At 38.9% G+C, this 27,055-nt stretch overlaps 1 protein-coding gene across 2 annotated transcripts in view; it reads left to right on the plus strand.

Annotated features, from left to right (window-relative positions):
* Positions 1-24,413: 24,413 nt before the first annotated feature.
* Positions 24,414-27,055, plus strand: part of COBLL1 (cordon-bleu WH2 repeat protein like 1) — a 76,863-nt gene continuing 74,221 nt past the window's right edge. For both annotated transcript variants that reach the window (XM_027678721.1, XM_027678722.1), the window contains exon 1: positions 24,414-24,483. In XM_027678721.1, coding sequence (XP_027534522.1) covers positions 24,440-24,483 — 44 coding nt within the window. In that variant the 5' untranslated portion in view covers positions 24,414-24,439. The remainder of the gene's footprint in view (positions 24,484-27,055) is intronic.

Below are 27,055 nucleotides of genomic sequence, written 5' to 3' on the forward strand. Positions count from 1 at the left end.
ACATAAACTTAACAGGAAACACTACGGCAAAGAGAGTATAACCACAATAAAGAATTACTAGTGAATATACTTAAATTAGGCTAAAGTGTCTTTCTGTGACTAAAAGAATATAAGGCAAAAGCAGCAATTTACAGTCTGGTAGTTTTAGCAGAGCTCACTGAGAATGAACGAAACCTGGTTACTCCCAGTGTTGTACTATTGGACAGATTTGCAGTGAAGGGTCTGCTTTAGGTTTGTAGTTATAAAGGTTTGGTTGGTAAGCTGGAAGTATGTAGCATCGCTTAATTACTGAACAAATCACAACCCCTGGCTCTTTATATTTCAGTACAATAAAGTTTTCTTTTTCATCTCAGTAATTTTCAGATTTTTATGTTGTTTTGTCTGGTTAACATTGCAGACTGGGGTTTGCTCTAACTTTGTAAAATCCATTGGGAACCTCTCACTGGCCTTAGCATATGCAGTATCTCACCAAAATCATAGTACTTCAAGCAGAGCTGTGCTGTGCACAGAAGTGGAAGGAGTCCTGGGAGCAGCAATATTCCCAGCTCCAAATGCTCTGTGGTGACAGAATGTCATGGAGTCCATGCAGAAAGAGAACAGTGAAGTTCCACGAGTGCTTGCTGGCAGGATTTTTACATGAACAGCTGTGACTCACAATTTCTCCAAGTCCCTCTCTCCAGCTGAGAAGGCATTTCAGGTCACCAGATGTACAATTACCATTTTCACAGGAGCTAAGCAGACAGCTTCTGACTTTCTAGAGCAGTGTGCTTCTTGTCAATCACAGACTTCTGCACATTCACAAAATACTTCCTCCTGAAAGTCTGTCAGATGACCAAACCCCATGTACTACCTTAGACTCCCTAGAGAATTTTCCTGCCTCCTCAAGAATCTCTGTGGAGGGGGGGAGGAAAATGGTTCAGGTTTGCTAAATGGACATAATTCTATATATTTTTCACACACAACACTTTTATATCTCATATTACACACATTATCTGGATCTGATAGGGGAAGGATATTTATCTATTTAATAGATACACTGTTTAGTATTTGTGACTCATTGGCAAACAAAACTTACATGTAGCATGACCATTTGTTCGGAGGCTGATGTGAACACTGAGTAGACATTAGGGAGAGACATAAAAGTGGCAGACTAAACAAATGTATTGTGAGTGAAAAACATAGGATTGAACATGTTCCCATAAGAGGAATGAGGGAGAAATCAAAAACCAAGCATAATGCACAGAACAGTTATATTCTTGTAGTAACTCTGTTACATGGAGATCTAATTTTAAAAGGAATTCTCAAGTTTCAGCCTCGAAAGTGTGTTGCAACAGTTGTTTGGATTTTTTTTTAATTGGTGTAAATTCTAAAATGTACTAGGTTTTAATTCAGGCCAGTGAAGGAAATAAGTAGAAGCTTTCCAGTTTCTGCCATTCCGTGCTACTGGAGAAGATGAGATTAAGGTACATGCTTAGTACATGACTCAAAACTCTTTATTGAGAGAAATTAGATTATTTGGTTATCTCTCTTTCTGCTTATCTTTCTTTTCCTTCCTAAGTAAATGCTGATTCTAGGTTCTTCATAAGACAATACTGTATGAAAAAGCTACAGTCACTGTATAGAATTCCAAAATCACATGCAACACAGCTTGAAGAAAACCACGGGAAAGTCTGAATTTTCACATGTGGTTTCCTAAAAGAGACAGTGGTCACCACTAAACACTGGAAATTCCCAATAAGATTCATGAACTTACTGTATTAATACAGAGACAGAATAATGACCTGAAGACAAAAAGAAAGTTAGACACTGTAGGAATAAATTACAGATGTCATTCTGTAAAACCTGCATTTAGATGGGGTCATGCAAATTAACTTTCAGTTGGGAAGCTTATGCCTGCCACAAGCAGTAAACTTAGCAGGTTCTTCAGCAGTGTCCTTTGTATTGAGGGAGGCAGAAAAGCTGACAGTGGGGATGGTGCTGTTTTGACAAGACTGACTGCCTGAGATTGCTTGGCAATATGTTGTACCCATCTCTCATGATTTTTGTTTCTAGAGGCAGGGGCTGTCTTATTTTTTTTCTCTGTATTCACATACTGCTTAACACAGTGGCTTCTGATAGATGACAGGGCCTCCTAGGTGCTGTAGTAACATAAGCAGTAATTATTAAACTTTGGTCATATTATGCTGTTCTGGTGCTGGTCCTTCCAGGGACTTCATAAACCACCATGAAGCCTTCCTAGAAAGGTGGGACAAGTGCAAGTGTACAGTTAGCCAATTATCATAGGATAATTGACATTTCCACTCTTTCATAAATCGGATGTAATTTCATTTAGGTTTTAGATGAGTAGACCTCAGTGGTGAGATGCAAATATAATGGCATATTAAATTGTTGCTAGTGGTCTCTGTTGTACTTGTCCCAGCTGTAGGAAAAGCGTATGGATGCAGCAGCCTGAAACCAGCATGTTGGGAGAGAGGAAGGGGATCTAGACCATAGAAGTATGAAGCACTGTCAATTTTCTAAATTTAGGTCAGCTACAAAAGCAGTGGGAATCAATGGCAAAGCACGCATTTCTTCCTCGCGGTTCCTTCTTTCAGCTCTGTGCTTCCAGTCTATTGCATTAAGTGCTTTACAGGGCATTGTAATAGGAAAAGACCATGAGAGTGAGTGAGCTGGATCAGTATTCTAACTTTGTAGGCAAAGACGAGATTATGAGAAGCTTTAACAGAGGGAATGGCATAGCTGTGGATCCCATGGATCTGCGGGTGACTGAAGGCCCATGCCATTATATTTCATGGAGAAGTTACTCATTGTGAAACTGAACAAGAGAAGAAATTTCATTTTTTGCACATGAAAAATAGAGATAACATTATATAGAGAGCTTGTTGTTTTAAATAAAGAACTAATATTTTTATGTACTTTCTGGGAATAAGCAGTCTTGTATTGTCTAAGAATAACAACGGAAGGATATTAACAATTCTGCTTGCTATAAACCAATTCAAGCTTCTGGAATTGATTTAGCTACCTCTGTCTGCTCTGAAGTCCACAGCAACTATTGACTGAAAGGGCAGGGAAATGCAGAAGTATGAAAGGAAGCTTGAAACTAGTCTTTCACTTTGGCAGCTTCTGCTATCAAACACCAGCTGAACCAGGAAATCAGTATAACCATTCAAAATGCAGATCTTCAATAGATAGAAATACTGTTTCCTCTAACATACACATAACTCAATCTGTAAAAGTGAAGAACTGTGGACTTCTTGGCACAGAATTTGTTCTAAAAGATTTTCTGAGTTCTGTTGCTTGCTACTTTGTATTATTAATTGCTGGTAATCTGTTCCCACCTTCTTTTATTAGGGTGCAGTTCTTCCTTAGATGGATGTTCTATTGTAATTTTTTTCCTTGGAAGACTGTGAAACTTGTAGGGTGCTTCCATGAGGGCTTATATCTTGGAACTAAAGCAGGATGCAAAAAGAAAAACATCCTGAAACTTCAGTACGGCATCAAAAGAGGAGCGTCATAGAACTGAGGAAGGAACTTTGTTGAAAATTTGCAAATATTCCCAACTGATGGTTAATGCTTCCAAAACTAGAGCCAAGAAAAACCCCAACATTGTGCTTGTTGTGCTATAGTTAGATATAAACTGGGAACTCTCATCAGTATTTTAACAATGTAAATTACATTACAGTGGACTGTTTTTTTAAATTGTTGAGATAAGAATGTTTTATAAGTGGTTATTGCTTATGATGAGATTTAAGAACTTGTGCAACAGCTTCTATCCATTTCCTATAATAAGTGGAACAGTGCTAGTGTAGAATTATAAAATAACATATCCCATGCATCAGGATGTCAGTAGGTGCTAGACAGAGTATCATGGGACTGGTACAAATTTATGAAGGATATCACTGTGACCCAAGAGAAAGAAGTTGTTAGTGTGAGAAGATGAAGTAAACTTGATACAAACAGGAAACTGGATAAGCTGTTGTGTTAAAATGTTTATAAATTTTCCTTCTCTATAGAACAACGATAAATAAAAAGTTGTCTGTGTATTTTCATTGTAGTATACCTACCTTTTTTTTATTGTGAAAAAAGAAAAGAGCACAAGCAAACCTTTAAAGTGCTGTTTTGCAAATGCAAAAATAATGTCTTAATTGGAATAATGTCTTAAAGGAATTGCAGAAACATTTCTACTTGTTATTCCAGGATCTTCACTTTTGGATTAACTCTACTACCACTACTCTTGTAAATGAAAATCTGTATCAATGTCCTTGGGATTCCTGCGAATTATCAATGGATATTAAGAATTGATTGCATTTTCTCTTTTTACAGTCATCTTGATTCAGACCAACAACTTGGGGTTTTTTCCCCTGTACGAAGTGTTAATTTTCCTTGAAGTATTAAGCATATTTCAATGCTGAAAAGACTCATTCATGAACACCAGCCTTCTGCATGCTCTTTTACTTGAATTTAAATTTTTGTGACCCTCCACAGGACTCCAAAGTCTCAATTATGAACATATATGGTTAACTAAAAATGCAGAAGTGGTCCTATTTACTTCAACATGAAAATAAGAAAAAAGGTTTAAGTGTGTGTTGGAATATTGTAGGAATCAAGATTTTATTCTGATTTATTGTGAAATATTGATCATTACACAGACTATATCTAGACTGGCTAAAATATTTTGGGCAGTAGACAAATTACTCATGGGATATAAATAAATAATTCAATTGGTAATTTTTAGTGGCTGTTCAAAAATAAGACACTCAGATAAGTAAATGTTCAGCAGATCAACAGACAGCGTTTTACATCTAGGCCTTGCAAGTTGTATCTCCAGTTTGATACTGAAACTATTTTTATTTTATTTTATGTTTTAAAAAAAACCCTTTAGTGCATTATGTGTTTTTGTGGTATTTGAATATATTTGTCAGAAGTGTGGGAATAAAGTTGTAAGATTCAAATGTCTTAATCTAAACTGGACATTACAAGGCAATTCAAATGAGAAATTGATTATCTTTAACAAAAAGCAATTACAGCTTTTTTATATTACAAAATATTTTGGTATGTGCAAATTAAGCATATATATTTCTCCTCGGGAGAAGGAGGAAAGAATAGAGCTCCAAATTTTTTAAGTTAGTCCTGTCAGAATCCAGGCTCCTACTAACATGGGACATTTTCATCCTGTCCTAGAGGAAATGTGAAGTCTTTCTGGAATGGAATAAGGAGAAAGACAAGAAAAACAGATGGCACTATATTGCTAGGAACAAGAGGTGAGCAAGAAATAATCATGATGATGAATTTGAGGATGAGGTTCTGTCTTTGTAAGTTTCTCTAAAACTCTTTGCAGTGCTGAGAATCTGCAAGAAATAAAAGATTGCAGTGATATCTCTTCTTGCTGACAAGAGTTGTGGTAAGGGTGACATATGGTATGGTAAGAGAAAACAGTGGCCAAGTTGCTTTCATTTTCAATGTACTTTAGAAACCTTTTCAGCATAAAAACATCACTGTGACAAGTTTGTCTCAACTAATGTTAACTGCAGAGCAGCCATTTTAATTTCCCAACACATCTCTTCTATAGCCATCCATTATTACATGAATTCTGTTATTTCCTCTAGTATAATGATAGTACATGACTCATGGGATCTTTTAATAAATAGGTAACAAAATATGTAATAAGTCAATACAGACCTGATGATTTATCCGGGAGATACCAGCAGTTGAGAAATTCGGTTGTTGTTTTAGAAGCAGACCAGCAGATGGTGCTCGAAAATTAGTCGCAGCATAACTGAGTTATGGTGAATTTTCAGTTCATTTCTGTTTTTGTTCTTTACAGTACGACTATTATGCACATTTCTGAATTAAATGGAAGTGTGAATAAGGGTGGAAGAACAGAATACCCAACACTTTTTGGAAATCAGTCTCTGAATTCTTACTATTTTTTTCCTAGCAATAATTGTTTGTTTTAATTTTGTCTTTTATCTTATTATATTAATTAGATTCAGTTCAAATGTTAACAGTTTTATCTTAAAACTGAGGTGGTTTGTCTGGTAGATTTAAGGATAATTGTAATAATATTTAAGCAGTGATGGTAGATGCAGATGTTATTGGTTGCTTTTTGAATAAAGTCTCTGCTTGAGCTGAAGTTAAGCTCCAATGATACATAATAATCTTAAGAGCCTTGGAAATTTTATACTCAATACATTAACCATAAGACCATCTGCAAATGAGAAGATTCAATGTTAATTTGATATTCAGAAAGTAAGCATTGGCCTGTGTTAAAATGCAGTAAGCTTAACATGCTCTGCTATCCTGCTATGTCCCAGTCTATGGCTGTGACAACCTGTTGACATGCTATATTCTAGATTCTGCAGATGGTATGCCCAGGTACTTTGAAACTTGGCAGCTTTACAGTCCCTACTTTCTTGGATATTTCACTTGCAGACACCTTGATAAATGCCCACTTCAGTTTATGCAACAGAGTGTGAAAATGAACCTAACTTGGGAGCTGTGTAAGCCCCACCCAAGGTGGATAGTCTGTTTTTAATTAAATATATTGGCAAGTTGATGAAGAAGTTTGTTTGAACAGTAAAAGCTTAACATTGGCAGTAACTGCCTTGAGGTAGCTGTGGTGGAAAGGAGAGAGGGATTTGACAAAACACCAAAAAACTGACAAATAGTGTAGTGGTGGTGGCATTTTATGAGGGAGGGATGATTTAGATTGGTCTTGGCCAGGACAGGGATGTGATATAGAAATGCAAACTTGTATATCAGGGTAGACAGCTGCGCAAGTCACTACTAATATAAGAAGTCTGTGACAAATAACAAAGTTTGGGCTACATAAATTCCATGCAGGTAGTGTGCACTACAGTGGAGTTTGGGAGGTAGAAATTTTATATGTGCATACACACAAAACAAAAACCACCCGCATATTCTTTGGAAAGGAGAAAATGCACTTTAGAAACGAGAAAAACTTGCCGAACAACATGCAAATAAAACAAGGTATCTGTCTTTGTCTCTTGCTGTTAGGCCTATTGTCATAGACTTACTCTTAAAATAAACTTTCCATTAGTGTTTCAACACATGCATCAGGGAAAAAAAGATTTATCTGTTTATTTTTAAGTTGTACATAACAGGAGGCACCTTAATACAGGACCTTTGGAAAAGCATTTTCAAGTAATCACAGCTCCCATAGTTGATCTGTACACTCTTCAGTTGGTGCTCAGCACACCTGCAGTATCCATGAGAAACATGTCTCTGTTAAGTTTTCTGCTGGAAGATACTGAGATTGCTGCATTTCCAGCAGAAAAAAAATTAAATTACTAAAATGTTAATTAGGATTTAACTCAAAATTGTGTGCACATACATACAATGTGATTTTCATGGACCTCAAGTATGTCTTCAGACCTCTGATAGACTGAGAATGAATTAGACAACCCAGCAAGTCCAAAGCCATGCATGTGGGCCTGACTGACTTTCAGGTATGCTGTAGGCATGAAGAGAAAAAGAAAGGTATTTTTGTAACTGCCAGTGTCACAATAATCCATTTTGGAAGTTATGTACGCTGTGACATGTCTTTGAACTCAAAGCTGATCAAATAGTTTTCTATTCCTCAGTTCTTATTCTGCAGACAGATGAGCCTCTTGTATATAGAACACCTCTCTTTGCTTTTTCAAATATAGGAATGAAGTAATTTGTTCATGTATTCAGTGAACAGACAGGCATTGTAACAGTGTGTATTGATTTTGTGGACTGTATGCAATACCTGAACTTCCACGGCCAAGTTAGGGACAAGTACAAGCAAGTAATTTATCTATGCATCTAGAGCCTTTGAATACAGCTATTGCTCTGTACTGCACATGAAGTTAGAGCTGCAGCTCATGTGCAGCTTGAAGTCAAGGCCATTTATTAGTCAATCTACCCCAAGGCAAGATGCTTTAGGCATGTTCTCATGGAAATGGTCAGGAGCTACTGTGGAAACAAAAAAATGATGGTGACTATTAAAGTTAAGCAGTCTTTCTCTGTCACACTGCCATCCTTTCTTGGGTTTGATTTTTACTACTTTTGTTGCTTTGTACTGCACTTCACATGGTGCCCATCAGCCTTCTTATTCCAGTAAAGACTCTGTTTAAAAGCCTTGTTTCCTGCTCTGAATTTGTAATGGTCTTCAAACAGTTTCATTCACATTCATTCTTGGCTAAGGGATGAGATCATTATTATCTTAAACTGAGTGCATATATTTATATTTTTGTTGATCTCATCCACAGCAGACCTGGTCAGTCAGAAAACCAGCATGAATATGCTGAGATGGAGGTCATGGGGCTGAATGTCACAGAGTTCAGGCATGCAATAGTTGCTGACTGCTGTTTTTCTGTGAAGAACAGGAGATTGCTGTGACAGAGGCTCTGAAACCTCTGGCAATATGTAGTGGACAAAGACAGCAGCGGGCTCAGAGCAGGCCTATATAAGCCTAGTGGTTTAGCACCTGTTTTGATAACAGCTTCAACAGGAAGCTGTTTTCACCTGATGCTTGTGGGCCACCTAACAAATGGTGGCCCCACACTAAACTGGCCCTTCAGGAAAATGCAGTATTGATTATCTCAAAACCTGGCTCTTGCATAGGTTATTGAGGCTTTAGAGAGAGTAGCCCGGTCTCTAGATCAGACGTCAAATGGCACAGAACTAGTTATATCCACAATATGCATTAGTTGGCCCTATATGTTGCCTGGATAAAATAGAATACTACTCTGGCTCTAGGCATAATTTGTGTGCGCATGCATGTGCATGTGTGTGAGAGAGCTCAAAGTACTAAGAACTATGGGAAGGATACACAGCACCTCCTGGGACTGGTAAAAGACTTATAGATAGCCTTATACAGAGGATATGGGAAAGAATACTGGTTGGTACAGTCAAACCACGCCAGGGTTCGATCTTTTTCAGGTTCCTGTCTAATTCAGCAATATAGACACAATCTGCTTTTGTGAGTGGTGAAAAGTGTGTGATAGATGATCAGCTGTCTATCAACAATACCAGGAGATGCCTCTGTACCGTTTACAGTTTTCAGACAATGTCAGAACAGGCTAATAAGGACTAATATAGACCTGTTTATGTAGTTCCTTCTTAAGAAACACACAGGCTGAAATTAATTCCAGAATTATAGCAGTTCTGTGTTCGACCTGCAGAGGGCATTCATACTATTCAGTACATCATTCCTATCCAATTGACAGGGAAGGGATTATTTACAGTTATCTCAGTTAGGGGTGCATGAATCAGGAGCTTTACGATACTTGGTTTACTGAGCATACCTGACATCCGTGAAGACACTGAGAACCTACAGCTTCATGTATATGAAACAGCTGAAAAATGCAGTTGTGAGAAGAGTTGTAAGAGAGGGTCAGACATTTCCCTAAGCAAAAGTACTTTGAGCTTGCTGAACTATTTTTTTCATTTTAGTTATAAAGTGTCTTAAGTTATTCTTATTATTAATTTCTAACCCTTTGCACTTTAATAATTTTTACGTATAGTTTGTGCCCAGTGCAAAACTCTTAAACTCCTCCTTAATAAAGTTATGCCACAAACCTTGCACAGAACTTGCACAGAGCAACAAAAGTTACAAATATGAAAATTTTGGAAAAGACATAATGAAATCAATCTACAATGTAGAAAGGTGATACTTTATTTTCTTGGAATGAAGAAGCATAAGAGGAAAAATATCATTTTATCAGGGCTATTAATCAAATATTTTTCAAAGTATTTGTTTCAGTTTTAAATTTATTATGAAAATTATTATTGTTGACGAAGAGGGAGCATGCCTCTTTGGCAGGCTCAGGAAGTATCTCCATAAAGGATCTCCCCATCCTGGAAGTGGCAAGGGCAAGGAATGTAGACTAGCTGGAAGAACAGGTCTGAGATATGGTAACCCAGGCCCATTGTATCAGACAATGGCAACTGCTGAACAAACACTGGCAGGGCAGTATTATTCTGCACAAGAGACAAGCTGAAGCACAGAACACTTAAGAACCTATTCATGAGATAGTTATTGATCCTTGGATGGCTCTGGAAGTGAAGATGACTGTTAGAAAGTTAGCAGTCTCTAACAGTTGAAAATAGAGCTTTAAGAAACAGAGAAAGAAGAAGAGGAGCCTCTGCCTCTTTTTGAGACTAGGCATTCTACTTTTGGGGATTCATTCTTATCACAAGGTATAAGACAATATTCTAGGAAGTCTGTATTCTCAAATCTTCGTTCGTGAAGCCTAGCCATGAGTATTCATTATGTCAAAGTGACTATGAAGTATATAATTGAGAATCCAGGGCACTGAGATGAGAATAAGGTACTTGTCAGGAAGGTCATCTTTGGCAGCAGGCACACCTGTATTGCAGAACACTATTGCTAGAGCTGCAGCTTCCCTTCATGCAATAATCCAGCGTGTATTCATGAAACTGAGAGTGACTGAATGCCATATTCCAACTTCTCAGTGCCTGATAGCTCTCCACTTAGATCCATATATTTCTGTAGTCTCTTTATACTGTCACAAGCTGCTTGACACACAGCTTTCTCCTCTGAACTCTCATCAGCTCTCTGACAAAGCTTATTGACTATTCCTTAGTGAAACTTACATAATAAATATTTGAGTGCACTCACTGCAGATGGTGTGCTAAGACTTGATGCTCTCAATCATATTTTTAATACAAGGGCCTTTCTGCTTATTCACACTTCCAGTAAAAGGGTTTATGAGCCTTAACAATTTTACATGTGACTAGGGTTACAGCCATTGCCAGGTGGAAGAAATTCAGGAAAGCTTTTCTTGCTGACTGACACAGAGATCTCTTTCTGTAGACTCCACCCATCCTTACAACAGGCTATATAATATCAGGCTTATGGTGCCTAGTGCATATATCTAGGTATGGGAGCATAAAAAATACTCTTAGGTCAGTTGGATGAAATTTTGCTAAAGAGATTAAATTGCAACAGTTACCTAACTTTTGTATGCCCTTGGGTAGTGAAAGGGAGGACTGGAGGAGTTGTTGGAACTTGCTGTTTGTTGTAAGTTTGGTGAGGGATCTTATCTTCTTATTTTCTGTGCCATGTATTGCAGATTAAATATGAGTACTATTCAGGCAGGATCTGCTGGTGAAGTAGATCCTGAAGCAAATGAGAGGTAAGATTTCTAGCAGAATTTGGAAAAAGCATTACCACCCTGTGCCTTTTCCACCAGTCCCATGGTGGCAATCATAAAAAGTTAAATAGATTAGATTAGATTATAATTCCACTATTCCAAATAGGTCACATTTTTTGTCGTGCCTATTATGTAAATTTGAGAGTTGACTTCAGAGGTTTTGAGATGACTTTTACAATTCAGTAAAATCTCTGTGTTTTTTCATTGGACAAATTAATAATCTCTGGAAAGTATATTTAGTCCCGATGAGAATTCTCACAAAAAATGATAAACTGTATGCTAAACTAAAACATATAGTACAATCATGTGCTAAGGTTTTTCTGTAAGTTCCAGTGTGCTTTTATCATACCTTGCTTTTACCAGCTACTAATTTTCTCCTTCAATAATTTAAATCTTTTCTGTTAATCTGTAACTGATGTAGACTGTTTAGAAATGAAATGCTACAGTTCTAATCAGATTGCAGTCTGCCATGGCATTTTGCAATGTGTGATACTCGCTGGTATCTGGTGCAACCTGGAGAGATCTCTGGAAAGGCCACTTTGCTGGGTAAACACAAGGAATAAGCTCTGTTGCACAGAAGGATTTAAGAAATATTATTTCACTTTCTTCTCCCCAGCATCAGGTTAAATTTCTCATGGCTTAAGCACATTACAGATTTGTATTGTTCTCTGTCATATCATACTGAACTTGGATACCTTTTCTGTGCTGTACTCTTGTTTTTTACTTGGATGATATTTGATTTGCACAGTCATCAGAGAAAGCTTACAGATTTTAGTCATTTTTAAAGTTACTGTGTACAACTTAGATTCCTGTTTCTAACAGTTAGCTACACGTAGTTGCTACAGCTCTTGAGAGAAGATCCTCTTTACAGCAACCGTGATAATGAATTCTGAACGCTACCCTCGCTATCTCCCCCATGTTCTATTTTGCTGAAGATTGCAAAGGGCTTCTTTTCTTATCATAAGCCCCAGATGTCTAGGATTCTTTCACAGGAGTAACTTTCAAAATATATCTCATGATTTAATTTAGAGTTAAGAAGAGAGACTTAGTTAAAACTAGAAAAATGGACATCTGTAAGGGCAGAACTTCAATACATTACAAAACTGTTACTCTGAAATCTGCCTCCTGGCTTTTTTTCTCCTTCAGCACTGTGATTCAAATCTTTCTTCGAACTTAAACTGTGGAATGTGTTCAAAAATTATATTGAAAGAACCATCAGTTAGGGGTGATCTTTGCAATGATCAGTAACTTTTATTGGTATCCTTCCAGGCACATACATAGCACAGATGGAAATTCTGGTACAAATTCGCTCACAAGATAGGACAGCAGTTCTCAGCTCTCTGCCTTGTGCAGGTGAACAGGCACGATTTTCTGATTGAAGTCTCAGCAACAACTATGCATGAGAAAACCTGCTGTATGTAGCATTAGGACAAAAAGTCTTTATAAAATAAAAAATATGCAAGATAGTATCACGTCATGTATAAAACAACGTACATGTTGTCCACAATAATAAAATCTATTAGGAAGCAAAAATTAAAAAGCTTCCACGTAAATTTTAAATAGTTTGAGATAGTTCCCCCTTACTCATTATTCCCTATCTAAGTAATCCTTCTCTAAGTCCAGTCTTTTACCTGCTTTTGTGAAGTAATTTAAAGAGAAATGGAGACTTAAATAACTATGCTTTTGAAAAATGAGACTTCTTAACAACCTTGAAATCACCTATGCTTGAACCTTGAAATATCAGGTAAATTTGCAACCCTAAGAATCACAAAGCATTTTGATCTTGCCCTTGAAGTCAGTAGGTTGTGACGTCCATTGTGTCTGTGTTCTGCATTGTTGAGTTGGTAGAATAGGTTCTCTTCTTTCTAGACAGTAATTTCCGTTAGATTTAACTGGAGAAGCAATACATGTTTCTGTGATGTGACTTAGAATACAACAGATTCACTTTTGTTGTTTGCTTTGCTTTCAACAGAACATATATTTAGTCTGATTCGCAAATCAGAAGCATCATATTAACTGTATAAGATGTATTCAGGTTAACTAGCAGCAGTTTAAATCTTTATGAATTAGAGTTTACTTTTTGTCAGCTGAAAATTTATTTTGTAACAGATATAATTTATCATAAGAAGGATTTAAAAACTGTTATTTTATTGAAATACATAGGAAAAAATTAATTTTATATTCAGTAATTCCAACCAGAAATTGCAGTTGTCTAGACAATTAGGAATTTAGTTGTCTCTGCCATTTCAGTTTGAAGTACATAAATTCTGATTCACATTTGCTACCTTTCAGGTTTATGTAGGAATGATCCTACTTGATGCAGCTGCATCACTTCTGTTCTTTTCATACATTAAGACAGTAACAAATTTGATATTTTGACTCAGACTGTTGGTCAAAGTCATCAGATCTTGCAGAGTACCAGCATTAAACTCTTTTAGTCTTCACTAAGGATGAGATTGTGGCAAAATTCATATTGCACTTTTCTTTATCCACTCTGCATTTTTTTCATCAGTGGCACATGAAATGGAAAAAAGGTGGCTTGGGAAAGTTAAAAAGAAGTAACAGATATTATTATTGTTGTTGTTGATATAACTATTGTAATAGTTATACAGTCTATCCTGATAGTCACTCTGATCTAGAGAGGGCAGAGTGACTTGGGGATGAAAGCCTCAGTAAGCAAGGTTAACCCTCTGTCCAGCCCAAGGACATTATTTTTACTTGTGCCATGAATTTGTTCCTGCACCTTTGTGTTCCTTAACCATGTAATCTGGCCTTGCCAGACATTTTTACCTGTTGATTCTCTTCCTCTCATCTGAGTCTTCATATTTTATGCTGAAAAATGTCATGTTTCCTTTTAACCTTGATAATCACAGTCTATAATTTAAAACAATTTCCTTCTGCCCTCACAGGAATCTGTCGTCTGAGCCACTGTGCAGCTTTATCTTCCTGTTCTTTTTTCATTCTCTTTAAACGTTTCAAAAATTTTCTGCCCTCGGGCCAAGGATCTTCTAAGGTGCATCTTGAATTACTTAAAACGGGTTATGCAGCAGGGTTCTGTCTGTAAAATCAAGAGACGAGTTAGTTCACTTAAAAAATGGTTGTGTGGCTCAGCTCAAATTGATTTCACGTTGATCAGAGTCAACAGCTGCCTATTTCTCAAATGTAGTTTCATAAGAAATAAAATGATTAAAAAAAAGAGTACAAGCCATTTAAGGTTACATTTTATTTCCCCTTACTTTATCCTGCCTCTACATCTGGGCAGCTCAACCCTGTTTCTGTCTTTTCTCTTTAACTGTTTGGCCTAAATAGACTCTGATGCATTTAATTAGCATATACGTGTTTATTTTTGTGAATCTTAGCCTGGAATGAAGCCCAAGAACTTGTATTTTACTATAATGGCCTGACTTCTAAGGATCAACCCAGTCAATAAGCATTTCATACACTGCTAGGAAGAGATAAAACATCTCCTTGTCCTTGTGCCTTCACTTTCAGGCACACTGACCTCAAAGTTGTTAATGAGGCCATTCAGATCACCACTTTACATAGAGCTTCTAAAGTCAGTACCCAAGCAAGTCATTTACCAGAGCTGTAATTTACCCTCTAACACCACCAAACTGCCTTTACCAGCTCTTTGAATGCTTAAGTGCTTGAAAGGTGTGGTGCATTACAATGTAAAAAACAAGACCGAAGGCAAAATCTTGAAATAGTAATTACAGTAAGTTCAAAGAAACCACATACATCTATAGCACTCTTTTGCCTTTATTAAAAAATGAGGCCTTTCTGTTTTCAAGTCAGACCACCAAATATATCTAAAGAACCACAGAACATAAGAATAGCCTTTCAGTGTCAGACTGAATGTCTTATCTAGCCTGGTATCCTGTCTCAGACAATGTCCAAAAATGGATGTTGAGGGAACACTATAAATGAAGGGAAAGCATGTATACTTCCATAAATATTCCTATCATCAAGCAGTATGTGGTTCAGGAACTTCCTGAGCCAGAGATGGTGCTTTGTATTTAAGAACTCTTGATGAATTTCTTTCCCATTAACTTGCCCAATCTTCTCCAGGAAGAGATAGGGGAGATAAAATGAGTGCTCTTTTAATTTTCTAACCTTTAGTTCTGAGAAAAACACTGGACCTACTCCACAAAGTCAGAAATAGCTATAGTGCTGTTAACAGCAGCTCAGTGGCCTATGGCTCCAGGTAGAATGACAATGGCAATTTCACATCTTGTGGAATAAATGTGTGATGCTGGACCTGCACACTGGTCATGGAGTGGGACTGACTGATGCATTCAAAATCTTTTTGCCATATTTAGTTGAGTTCTTCTTTCCAAAGAAAAAGCTTAAAAATACCTTTAATTAGCTACTTAAAAGCTGAATCTTCAGATGTTTTAATTGTGCGGTTGTACTGCTATGAACAGAATTTTGCAGAGTCTTCTAACTCTGGTCTAATGCCCAAGTCATACCGGGTGAGCTAAGGGCATTTCTTTTGCTGATTCCATACAAAGAATTTAAAGCTCTAGTCTAGCTTTTTTTTAAAAAACTTTATTTTTAATGAAAATATTTGGACAATTTCATGCAACCTTTGTCTCTGATTAGTACACAGTACTTAACTAGAGGGAACTAATAGATGTTAATGTAGAGTAAAAAGCAACATAAACTGCTGCACATATACATAGTAATGAGCATGTGAGGATTCTAAGCATCATTATATTTGTTTTTATGCCATAGTAAACAGAAAAAATCCAAACTAGATTTTTCCCTCCTGTCTGTGTCAAGATAGAAATGAAATTTTCTGAACTGTGACGTATTCAGTGGAGAGTAAGTGATGATTTTAGCACAGCAATTTGGAAGGAAGGAAGATTGAAAGAACAGCATCTCTGATGCCAAGAAATGTGCTTCCTATGGTGTATAGACACAATCCCTCAATGAAAAAAAATGCGAAAACTAGTGCTACAAAATGCTTCATACATTTCTTAAATAAAATTAATCTTAGCTAAAACTTAACTTCTTAAATTACAAGCATTTCAAGATGCTGAATATATACACTGCAGTTTGATAAATCGATAGCAAATAGGTATGGTTACAAGTTATGTTTTTATACAACACACACAAAGGCAAGGCAGCTTTCTCAGTCTGCGTTGCTGGCAACGTATTGTTATGTGTGAGACTACTTTGCTGCTTAATTACCCTCTTCTTGTTTACAGGGTAGATACAGTGATATATACTCGTGGATACATATCAGAGAATAAACTTGTGCTACCTTTGAGCTATCCTGTCCTGTGTACTGCAGTTAAGCATAGCCAAGGAGACAAATAACTTCACTTCTACATATCCAGAAACCTGGCTCTGAAACAGAGTTGTTAGCCTGAGCTGAGCTTCACACAGCTGCTAGTTTCAAACTGTCTTTGACAAGTTTGCACAAGCTGTGTTGGCTACATATATATGCTCACTAACGAGGTAATTCTGCAAGGAGACACTGGCAAACTGCAGAAAAAAAGCAGTCAAAGCTGGGCTTTGAAATTACTTGAAATTATTTATGCAAACTCTCAATTCAGATCACTAATAATTATCAGATGAAAACCTGAAAGAATTTCTGGAACTTACATTTCATCTCCATCTGATGAGGCTTATACTAGACTTAAAGCCACATTCACCTGTAATACATAGCCTTGGCCTCCCGTCCAATGTGTTTGAAACAGTTGTGGGAATTATCACAGTTGATAAACTCTGCCACGTACTCTGACTCAAACCTTCACGTATCTGTTCATGACTTTTATTCATAGGTTTATTGGGGAAAAAAAATCCAGCTTTCTAAAAGCTTAGAACGCTAATAATTTCTGGATCTATGAAGCAGCATATGTGCCTACAGTGTGACTTAAATAGAACTTGGTGCTGTGTTGTATTCTTGAAACTGCCAACATGAGAAGGTGGAATGAGCCTTTTTTCCAAAAAATACATTTCTCCAAGTCCTTAGAATTCACTGTATGCACATATGTGATGAAAATTATCTTTGATTTGTCTGTGCTGAATGTCTCAGTACTACCTTGTGTTTAAAACAGACATGATAAATACTTCCCTTTGGAGCTCAGTTGTTGGGCCCATTCCAGCAGAAGGTCCCCAAAGCACACCTGAATAAGCATGCTGCACATAGAACAGCTTCTCTTTCCTATAGCATTGCAGAGGAGGAGCGTCTCTTCCCTCTCTTCTCCCCATTTATTCAGTTGTCTAATTGTGCTGGTTTAAAAGTTAACCAGCAAGGCAAAATGAACTCAATTCAAAAGAGAGATTTATAAGTCAGAATAACAATTTATTAAAATAATGCAATAAGTACAATTATACAGACAGACAATTGGTTTTAACCCACAAAACCCAAATGTATAACCCAGCACCCTAGGGTATGAACAAGAGTGGTGTACCTTGGCCCACCCCCGAGTCCAAAGCAGAGGGAGAGGGGAATAAACCTGCTGGTGGGAGAGCTGCTGCAGTCTGGTCAGAAGTGGTGATTGCAGTCCAGTCGAGGGTGGTGGTCTCAGTCTGGTTGAAGGTGGTGGTCTGCAGTCTAGTTGAAGGCAGTGGTCTGCAGTCTTCCTCTGGATCCCATGAGAGGTGGCAAGGTTCCCAAACTCCCAGTTATATACTCTCCAGTTCAGGCGGGAGTGCTCAGTCCCTCCCTCAGAGTAGGGAATTCCATAAAAGGGCATGATAATGCTCAGTCCCTCCCTCAGAGAGGGGAATTCCATAAAAGGGCATCAGAGCGGGGAATTCCATAAAAGGGTATGAGGACAGGAACATCCCCCCACCTCGCAGGCCTCCACTGACAACAGTTTCTGGGGAAATGGCATGGAAGGCTATAGAATACACGGTTTTGGGTTGCACCCATCCAGTGATGAATTGGTCCCAGCCGTTCCAACCAGGACACTAATCAAAGCACACAGTTCATAATGTACAAGTTAAGTGTTTAACTCCCTCTCCATGCTTCAAAAGCAGCTTCACATATATCACTAGATTTCACTAAATGTATGTAGCACCTCCAAGGATGTCCAGAGAGAGCATTAGCCCTATAAAGTTACCCAGGCTAGTTCTGAATGAGCTGGCTGAGTACCAAGAGATACATACTTATGCAGCATAAGGCTTCTCCTTGGCTAATACATCTTGTTTTCATGGCACAGTACAACTACAGCAATATAGATTTCAGGACCTAAGATAACTCCTCTACTGATAGCTTAGCTATTGCTACATTTTCTGTATCTCTGTTTAAGAAATTCCCAAATCTCTTTTGGATCTAAGAGTAATTTTCTACTAGAAAAAGGAGATTATGTTTCTTGTAGTGAGATGATATATGATAAAATAAGCTATAAGCTAATGCATTACTAATCAATTGAACAGATACTATGAATGTATTTTTCCTGGAGGTGATTTTCTTCAGAAATATTTTTTACTGTTTAGAGTTTACAGACTTCAGTGTTGAGGATTTTTGCACAGCATAGTTATATGTGTACATTCATATGGACACTCTGTAAATTTAATGCATGGTAGCAATTTAGTGAACTTGTCGTTTCTTCTAAACTCTAGCTAAGACTAACATTTATATTCATTAATATCTGTCCTTCATTGCAACTACTGTGGTTAACATGATTTGAAAGCTTTAGACAAAGCTGTTCTAAAAATAATTAGCATTGCAGTAGGACACTTCATGGCATATGTGATTCTATATCTTAAATCACTCACTACTCAGCATTGTCTGAAGCTTTCTAATATAACTTGGGTACAAAGTTATTCCACGTGAATTGTGAAACTCACTAATTCAACAATTGTTGAAAATTGTTGTTTAATGCATCCCCAAAATACTGCTCAACAAACAAAATAACTTAGAAATCATGACACGTAAATGATAAAACATTCGCTTTGATGATCCAAAGGCAAAAATAAAATACTAGCAGAGTGAAAACATAATGGTAGTAATGGGAATGCATCATGGTATCATCATGCTCGTCTTAAATATGACCTAAAAGGACAATGTATCTCTAAGAAAGTAAATGCCTGTAATACACACATTAGGAGCAAAAAAATATTTGGGACAGTTTTCTGTGTAGTAGTGACTATTGGAAAACCCTATATGAAAGGCAAAAATTACTTAGTCCTGTATCTGACAGTATATGGGGTACCTTTTTGTAGACTTATTTGTACTTCAACTATCAGGCCAAAGTGTTAAACAGACAACTCCATTACTTACAATTTAGAACAACATGATCCATCTACTTCTCAGGGTGAAGCCTGTCTTTGTGTAGATGGCCAGCATAGATATGACCTATGTATAAATTATTTAAAAATAGCATTAAACATAAGGACTAAATAGCACTGTATGTGCAACAGTATTTAGATTAGTGGAATTTGTGGGAGGCTGTGGCGCTTTAATTACTGTAATTGGACTCCATTGCAAAGCACTGTATACCTGAACAAACCTACCTGTAGGGTTATTTTAATATTAGTTTGGGTCACATAGATAGGACAGTTCTAACTTGATATATTTTCTACTGTTTCCTTTTGTGGGATGAGAGAAATAATTCTTTTTATATACAAATAATAGTGATATAAATTAGTGCTATCCCAATTGTGTTGCAAACTAGATGTGATTTTAGCAAATTGTGTAATGTCCGGGCACTGAGGTTATTTAACATGAGAAACAGAAATTATATTTTTAACTTCTCTTTGATGGTAATGTTTTACTAATTAGAGATGTTCCCCCAGCTCTTTAGAAGAAAGGTGTTAACAAAATGCTTACTATTCCTCTTGTGTACTTACAGATGAGATCACAGAATCATAGAAGTGTTTAGATTGGAAAAGACCTCAAAGATCACCAAGCCCAACCATTAACCTGACACTGCCAAATCCACCACTAAACCATGTCCCCAAGTGCCACATCTACATGTCTTAAATACCTTCAGGGAAGGTGACTCCACACCACTTCCTTGGGCAGCCTGTTCCAATTCCTGACTCTTTCTGTGAAGCAATTTTCCCCAATATCCAACCTGAACCTCCCTTGACAAAATTTGAGGCCATTTCCTCTTGTCCTGTCACTTGTTATTTGGGAGAAGAGGCCGACCCCCACCTGGCTGTAACGTCAGACAGTTGTAGAGAGCAGTAAGGTCCCCCCAGCCTCCTTTTCTCCAGGGTAAAAACACCCAGTTCCTTCAGCTGCTGTTCATAAGACTTGTGCTCCAGATCCTTCCCCAGCTCTGTTGCCATTCTCTGGACGCACTCCAGCACCTCAATGTCTTTCTTGTAGTGAGGGACCCAGAACTGAACACAAGATTCAAGATGCAGCCTCACAAGTGCCGAGTACGGGGCTACAGTGTTCTTCAATTAAGTGCACAGTTTAAATGGGCACAAAAACCTGTCCTTGTGCCTACAGCAATACTTTCAATAGCTATATACATGTGTGTGCATGCTTCCCAAAACCTAACCCACATTCTGGAATGCAAACACAAAAAAGGTGACTATTGAACAGGATGTGATGTAAGCTGATTGCCTGCTCTTGTAGAAAAAAATTACATACAGATTTAGTTTTCATTGAAGAAAAGGAAGGAGCATGTAATAATTCCTTGTTTTATCTTTATACTACAAGGGTAAAACCCTGATTTTTATCATGTTTGTTATACTGACAGAATAAAACAGCTCAGCTTTCTAGTATATTTGAATTATGCATCAAAAAATTAATTTAACAAAAAAATACCTTTCAATTCCATATTCTATTTCACACCTACTTTGCACAATATTATTCAAAACAATTACTGTGTGACACAGTATGATTTCCGTGTACAATAGGAGTACATTCTGGTTATATCTTTAAATCACAAAATGACACTAATAACCTGTTATATATTAAGAAATTTAAAAAGATCTTGTAAGCAGACCTTTACAATAGTGAAAAATATTGCAAGGCTCCTGTGGTCTATTTAACACTTCAAGTAGTTTTCACCACATGAAATAATAGGCATACTCGCTTGAAAATCATACTATTACATTTCTACAGCATCTTTTATTCAAAAATATTTGTATTCAGATTTCTGGCAACCTCTTGAACAGAGGAGAGCAACCACCACCACTAAAGCATTCTAGGACAACTCCTGACTGTTATGAAAAATGCCATGGGATATTGATGCTTTTTCAGAACAGGCAGGGCTTTGTTTTTAGTATGTTAAGTTATATGAAAATCCAATAGTTAGTAAGCTGCCTGGAACTTCATGTCTGTACGGAAGAGAAAAGTTCTTCAAATAGCAATTGCAATTAACAGTTCTCATGACATGCGTAACTTGAAGGTTATGCTAACAGTAATCAGAACTGGGTATTAATCTGCAAACATTTATACTAAATATACAGTGGCACCAAGCACATTCACAGAGTGCAGTGGGTGGTGACTTGTCACATGGATTAATGCCTCCAGATAAAAGATTGTTTTACCTCAACCCATCGACAAAAAAATGACATTATTGCAATGGTGCAATTAATAACCTGCCACTTCAATAATTGTTAATGATATCTTCACAAATTATCTTGGAAAATATAGAGAACTTTAAATGTTTTGTTGTGTTTTTTTTCTTTGACTATTCAATAGGAGAGACAATGAATATGTGTGTTAATATCCCACTTGGTATTCTCTAATGCAGTCCTCTTTTTATTGTGTATGAGAGTTATGTTTGTTTTATATGAAAAATGTCTTGAGGTCAGGGCTAAGTTGGAAACTTTATGAAAATAGAAAAATTAAAAAAGAACATTTGCCTCCATCATCATCTTTTGAAACTCAAACACAGAACTCATTTTCTACTGATAAAGAAACAAAATACCATAGGAGTTCAGAATCTGTTTCTAAAAACTAAGACAAATGGTATCTCCAGTATCTCATAAATCCACCTATTTTAAATTTAGTTACCATAAAACTGTCACTTCAGAACATGGCCTGCAGGCACTCAAGTTTAGAGCCTACAATGTTGCTAGTGATCAGTGTTTCAGATGTGTTTAGTTAACAACCAAGATAAGAATAAGAGATGTGGTAATGTAAGAAAATAAGCATAACCTCTCCCCTCTTAAAGTGAGATCGGCATTATTCAGTGAACTGCTTTTTAAGATAATCCCCCAGGCTGTATTGGAAATTGCTACCATTAGTAATTTTTTTTAGGTTATTCCTCTGATGTCACTTTTCTGCCTGGCATTGCTGAGTTTCTATTTTTAGCCCACGTGAGCTATTCTATAGATTGCAATCTTTGTGGCATTAGTACTTGCCAAAACAATTAGACTATAGGATATATTGGTTTTCAAATGAGACTGCAAAGGGATTGCTACAACCATTCCTTATCTGCTGGTGGTGCAGCAAAGTTTATTAGAAGGGATGACATGACACCAATGTATGTCATTATTCCAACTAGTACACAATCACCTATGAGGGTCTTCAGTTCAGTCAAAACAGCACTATAGTGTTGAATCATCTCACACTTTGCAACCTGGGAGTTTCATTACCATTTAGAAGATGTTGTCATGTAACGGTTTTGCCCAAAAAGTACCTGGTTAGAAACGTGAAGTTCTTTTGTACTTAAACGGAGGCTACGAACTGAATGCAGAAAATTACTGTATCCTGACTGCAGAAAAAGTCAACATAACAAAAGAATTTGTCAACCTTCATCCTAATCTAGGAAAGGGCCAAACAATTTGAGGACCATGAGAAAAGAAAGTGGACTGTCAAAAGAGAAAACGGATCAAAAACTTACATAAGGTCTTTAATGAGATTGTTCTTCATTGATCAATTCGTTGAACACTGTCTCTCTGAAAACTGGACCAGGGAAATCCCATCTGACTCACCAGTGATTAATTTTTTGGTTTAAGAAACAAACACAGATTAATGGGGCGTGTCTGATAATGGCATGTGGTTATTCAGGGTGTGAACAACTTCTAGGGTCTGTCATTACAGGTGACTTCAAGTTTAGTCTCCATTGAAGCAGCAAAAAATAAAAGCAGACGAAAATCTTTTTTGAAGAAGCACAGTACAAATCAGAAGGGCATACAGGGAGAAGCAAAATGTTATTAAAGTGCAATATCTATACTGTGCTATATACAGTACTATAGTAGATATTATTAATATTAACATCGAATATTATGAATGTTAAAATCAATTGGTGAATTATATTAATTTTTTTAAGCTATATAATCTTAGAAATAGTCAGAAAAAGGACAAAAAGAATGCAACCTTGTATTTCTTCCCTATGGAGAAAAAACCAAAGGTATAAATGCTTTGCGTTGACTATTTTTCAACTTCTGTTAAGCACTGGCCAAAATATTACCTGCATAAAGTATTTACTGTGCAATATCGTCTCCTGGTCCCACTGCACAGCAGGAAAGGCAGTCTGTGCTGACACAGGTAAGCAGCACGTAACAGCCAGATCTGCTCACTACATATTGCATAGAAAAGCCGAGGTGCTGTCATGCTCAACGAGCAAAGTGAAGATCAGGCTGAAACCGCTCCTGACACCGGTGGCCCGTCACCCGTGACATGGGTATATCGCGGCTCAGCCGAGTCCCGGGAGCACTCGTCAGTGGCACAGGGTGGCACGGCCCGGGTGGCCGGGCAGGACAGTCCCCACCGCGGGCTCTGCGCTCAGCTCTCCCCACCTGTGGGGATTTCGCCTTGCGCCCTGGTGGCTGGAATGGGGAAGAGCTGAGCCCGAGGCGGCCGCCGGGACGCTTCGCTCAGGGAGAGGAATTTTCCAGCCGAGAGGAGCGGCCCTGCCCCCGCTGGCCGCTGACAGCCCGGGGCCAGGGCCGAGCGGAGTCCCCGATCCGACCGCCCCCGGAGGGACAGCCGGGTGTGCGGGGGCGGGAGGGAGGCGCTGGGACGGGAACAGGGAGTCTCTGTGTCTTCGCGTGTGCCGGAGCGGGGAAGGTTCCGCGTTTCAAATTTCTCGCCGCGAAGTTTTTTGTTTGTTTGGGTTTTTTTCTTTTTTTTTTGTGTGCGTGTTTTTTCCCCTCCACCCAAGGTGTGGTTCCGTGAGCGGCAAAAGCCTGGTGGAGCCCTGAGCGCGGCCGCCGCCCCGGGAAGGCGCCCCGTGTCCGCACTGTAAACAGCGGGCAATGCCCGCGCTCGGGGGCGAGGCGGCGCCGGGGGCAGCGCGGCGGGGCCGCCCTCGCCAGCCCGCCCCGAGCAGGTGAGGCGGGGAGCCGGGGCGCCGTGCGGGCGGGTCCCCGGGTTGCGCCCGCCCTGCGCTCCCTCGGCCGCTGGCATGGACGCCCGCGCTCGGCCCGCAGCCGCCCCGCCGCCCTGCGGGTAAGCGCAGCTCACGGCTCGGGCAGGAGCCCCGGCCCCAGAGGGGTAGCGGACGGGGAGCCGCGGCCGTGCGCGGGGCTGGGCGAGGTGAGAGGGAGGGGGCAGCTCGGGTCCGGGAGGCCGGTGCGGTGCCGCCCGGCTGTAGGTGCGCGTTTGGGAAGCAGCCAGGGGCGAGAGGCGGCTCCCTGGCGCCGGGGGGCGGGCGGGCTGTGCCCCTGCCCGGGGCTCCTGCGGCGGGGGCGCGGGGGGAGCCCTGGGCGGGCTCGCAGCGGGGGCAGATGGAGCGGCGCGACCGTTGAACGGCCGCGGGAGCGGGCGGAGCGCCGCGTCCGGAGCCTCGACGGCATCTCGGCCGGTTCTCCGGGCTGAGCGCGGGCTGCTCCCCCGGCCGGGGCTGCGGGACTAGCCCGCCGGGCCGCCGACGCCCTCCTCGGCGGTGCCCGGCCGAGCAGCGGCGAGCGAGGGACGAGCATCGCCGTCCCGTTGCCTGTGCCGGGCTGCAGCGCTGCCAGCGCGGGACCCGCCGGGTGCGCGGCTCTGCTGGGGAAATCTCCTCGGGGAGATCTCTGCGGGTCAACACTTGCCGGAGCATCCTTAGGTGTGCGGAGTCAGCTTCTAGCTCTCCGGGTGAGAGTGGCGGCGGTGTGGGAGCTCTGGGCCCTCCTCGGTGCTCTGGTAACTTCCCACGCTGGGGGGCAAGGAAAATAAATAAGCGGCGTCTGTTGGGATTAGTAAAAGGGCTGGTTTGTTTCTTTCTAAATGTTAGGCCTCTCAGAACATTTGCTTATAATGTGTCAGAAAATGTAACTTTAAAGAATATATTTTTTAAATCTTAAGTAAAACTACCCCAGTTATAGATTAGGAGGAGGATAATTTCTCCTTAAGTAGTCAGATACGTTTGAAGAAAATTAATTTGCTCAATAACTTCAGTAGGAACTTGAGTGAATCAAACTACTGGCGAGACTGCTGGAGTTATCTGTAAATAGAAGAGACAAAATACATGGTGAGTGTATTTTTTAATATAAAGACTTTCTTAAAGCTTCCATACTATATGCAAAAATGAATTACTTGGTTTTCTGACCAAGTGTCTATAGGATAAACAGATGCAAATGATGGCAATTTACTGTAGTATTTGCAGCAGCAATCAAATCAGTTTGAAGTCATGGCTGTAGTGAATATGGAAGACTCAAAAAAGGCTGGGTATTTATTCACTTAAGGCCTTGTCACCATTCCACATTTATATGTAGCCATTGAGAAATGAACTTTATATTGTTAAACAATGTAGAAGGTATAATTACAGAATAGATAATCAATGCACTTTTAAGACTCTGGGTATATAAGCACAGTTGGAAGGACTGAGCGTATAGGATAATAGGGCTTGATTCCAGATTAGGAAGGGGCTAAAACGGTATGTCTTGAAGGTCCTCAGTTTTATGTGTGGGCAGAAACATGAAAACAAGCAAAAAGACACAATTAAAACTTTAGCTGTTCTGACAGTTTCACTAGGCCTGTTGCCTGCCATAATGCTGTTGGGTATAGTGAATTTTGGCTGCTGCTTGACATCTGAGGCAGGAAAAGTAGTCTGTTCCCTTTATGTGACTTCAAGCATCTGTCAGCATCCACATCTCAGTTGTGAGAAACATGTAGCTAACAGCAGTGGTCATTACGTTAGCCCTGCAGGTGTATTTTCAGGCCTTTTATCAGCTCTTCCCGTTTAATTTGGTACTTAGAAAATCAAGTTACCATGCCTTTCTTATTACGAGAGTTCTTTATTGGCAGTCTTAATTATTTCCTGGAGATGGTCTCATTTGCTCATCAAAATGCTGGATTTGAGGAAAAAAATGTGGTTGTACCAAAAATGGCAACTTACAGTTTTACTGAAAATGGTCCACGGATACATTTTTGAATAGTAAGCAGTTACTGTCGTTCTCTGAGATGATAGGAAAAATTGTGCAATCTGGGAAGAATTTCAGTTGAAATAGCAATTTTCTTTAAATGTATTACCAAATGATGTGATATATCTTCTTAACTTGTCTAGCCAGGTTGAAAGTGTTGATAATCTGCAGCTGAAAACTGTTTACCAGTTAATGTGTTCTTAAATCACTATTTGAAGTTCTGTGGAGTAATTACTGCTAACTCTTCACAGCTTAGAAAATTTATTTATGCTCACTGCTAAGAAGGCTAGAGGCCTTTAAAGTGTTTTGTTAATTTTCAAGCACTGATGTTTGTTTAGTCTTGGAACTCCTACATAACTTAGTCACTGTTGGCTCTTCAATATAGAAGATCTGTTATCAGATCTATGGGAACAAGCTTTAGGAAAGGATTCTGTCATATCTTGGAAGACTTTTTTTTTTAAGTACAGGATTATGCTATCCTATTGAAAAATTGTTTATTAAAATTGGTTGTGGATAAAAATATTTGTCTGAATTTGGTGAAAAACATGGCCTTGTTATTCTCACTGTACCTTAACGGGAAACAGGAAAAATAAAATAAAAAAAACCCCCAGCTTCTGCTGTTGTTTTTTTTTTTTAATATGGTGAATAGAAAGTGTGCCCAGCTGGAATTTTTTGGA

This window comes from Neopelma chrysocephalum, unplaced genomic scaffold (assembly GCF_003984885.1).
Source record: "Neopelma chrysocephalum unplaced genomic scaffold, ASM398488v2 Primary Assembly neopelma1_44, whole genome shotgun sequence".
NCBI classification, from domain to species: domain Eukaryota; kingdom Metazoa; phylum Chordata; class Aves; order Passeriformes; family Pipridae; genus Neopelma; species Neopelma chrysocephalum.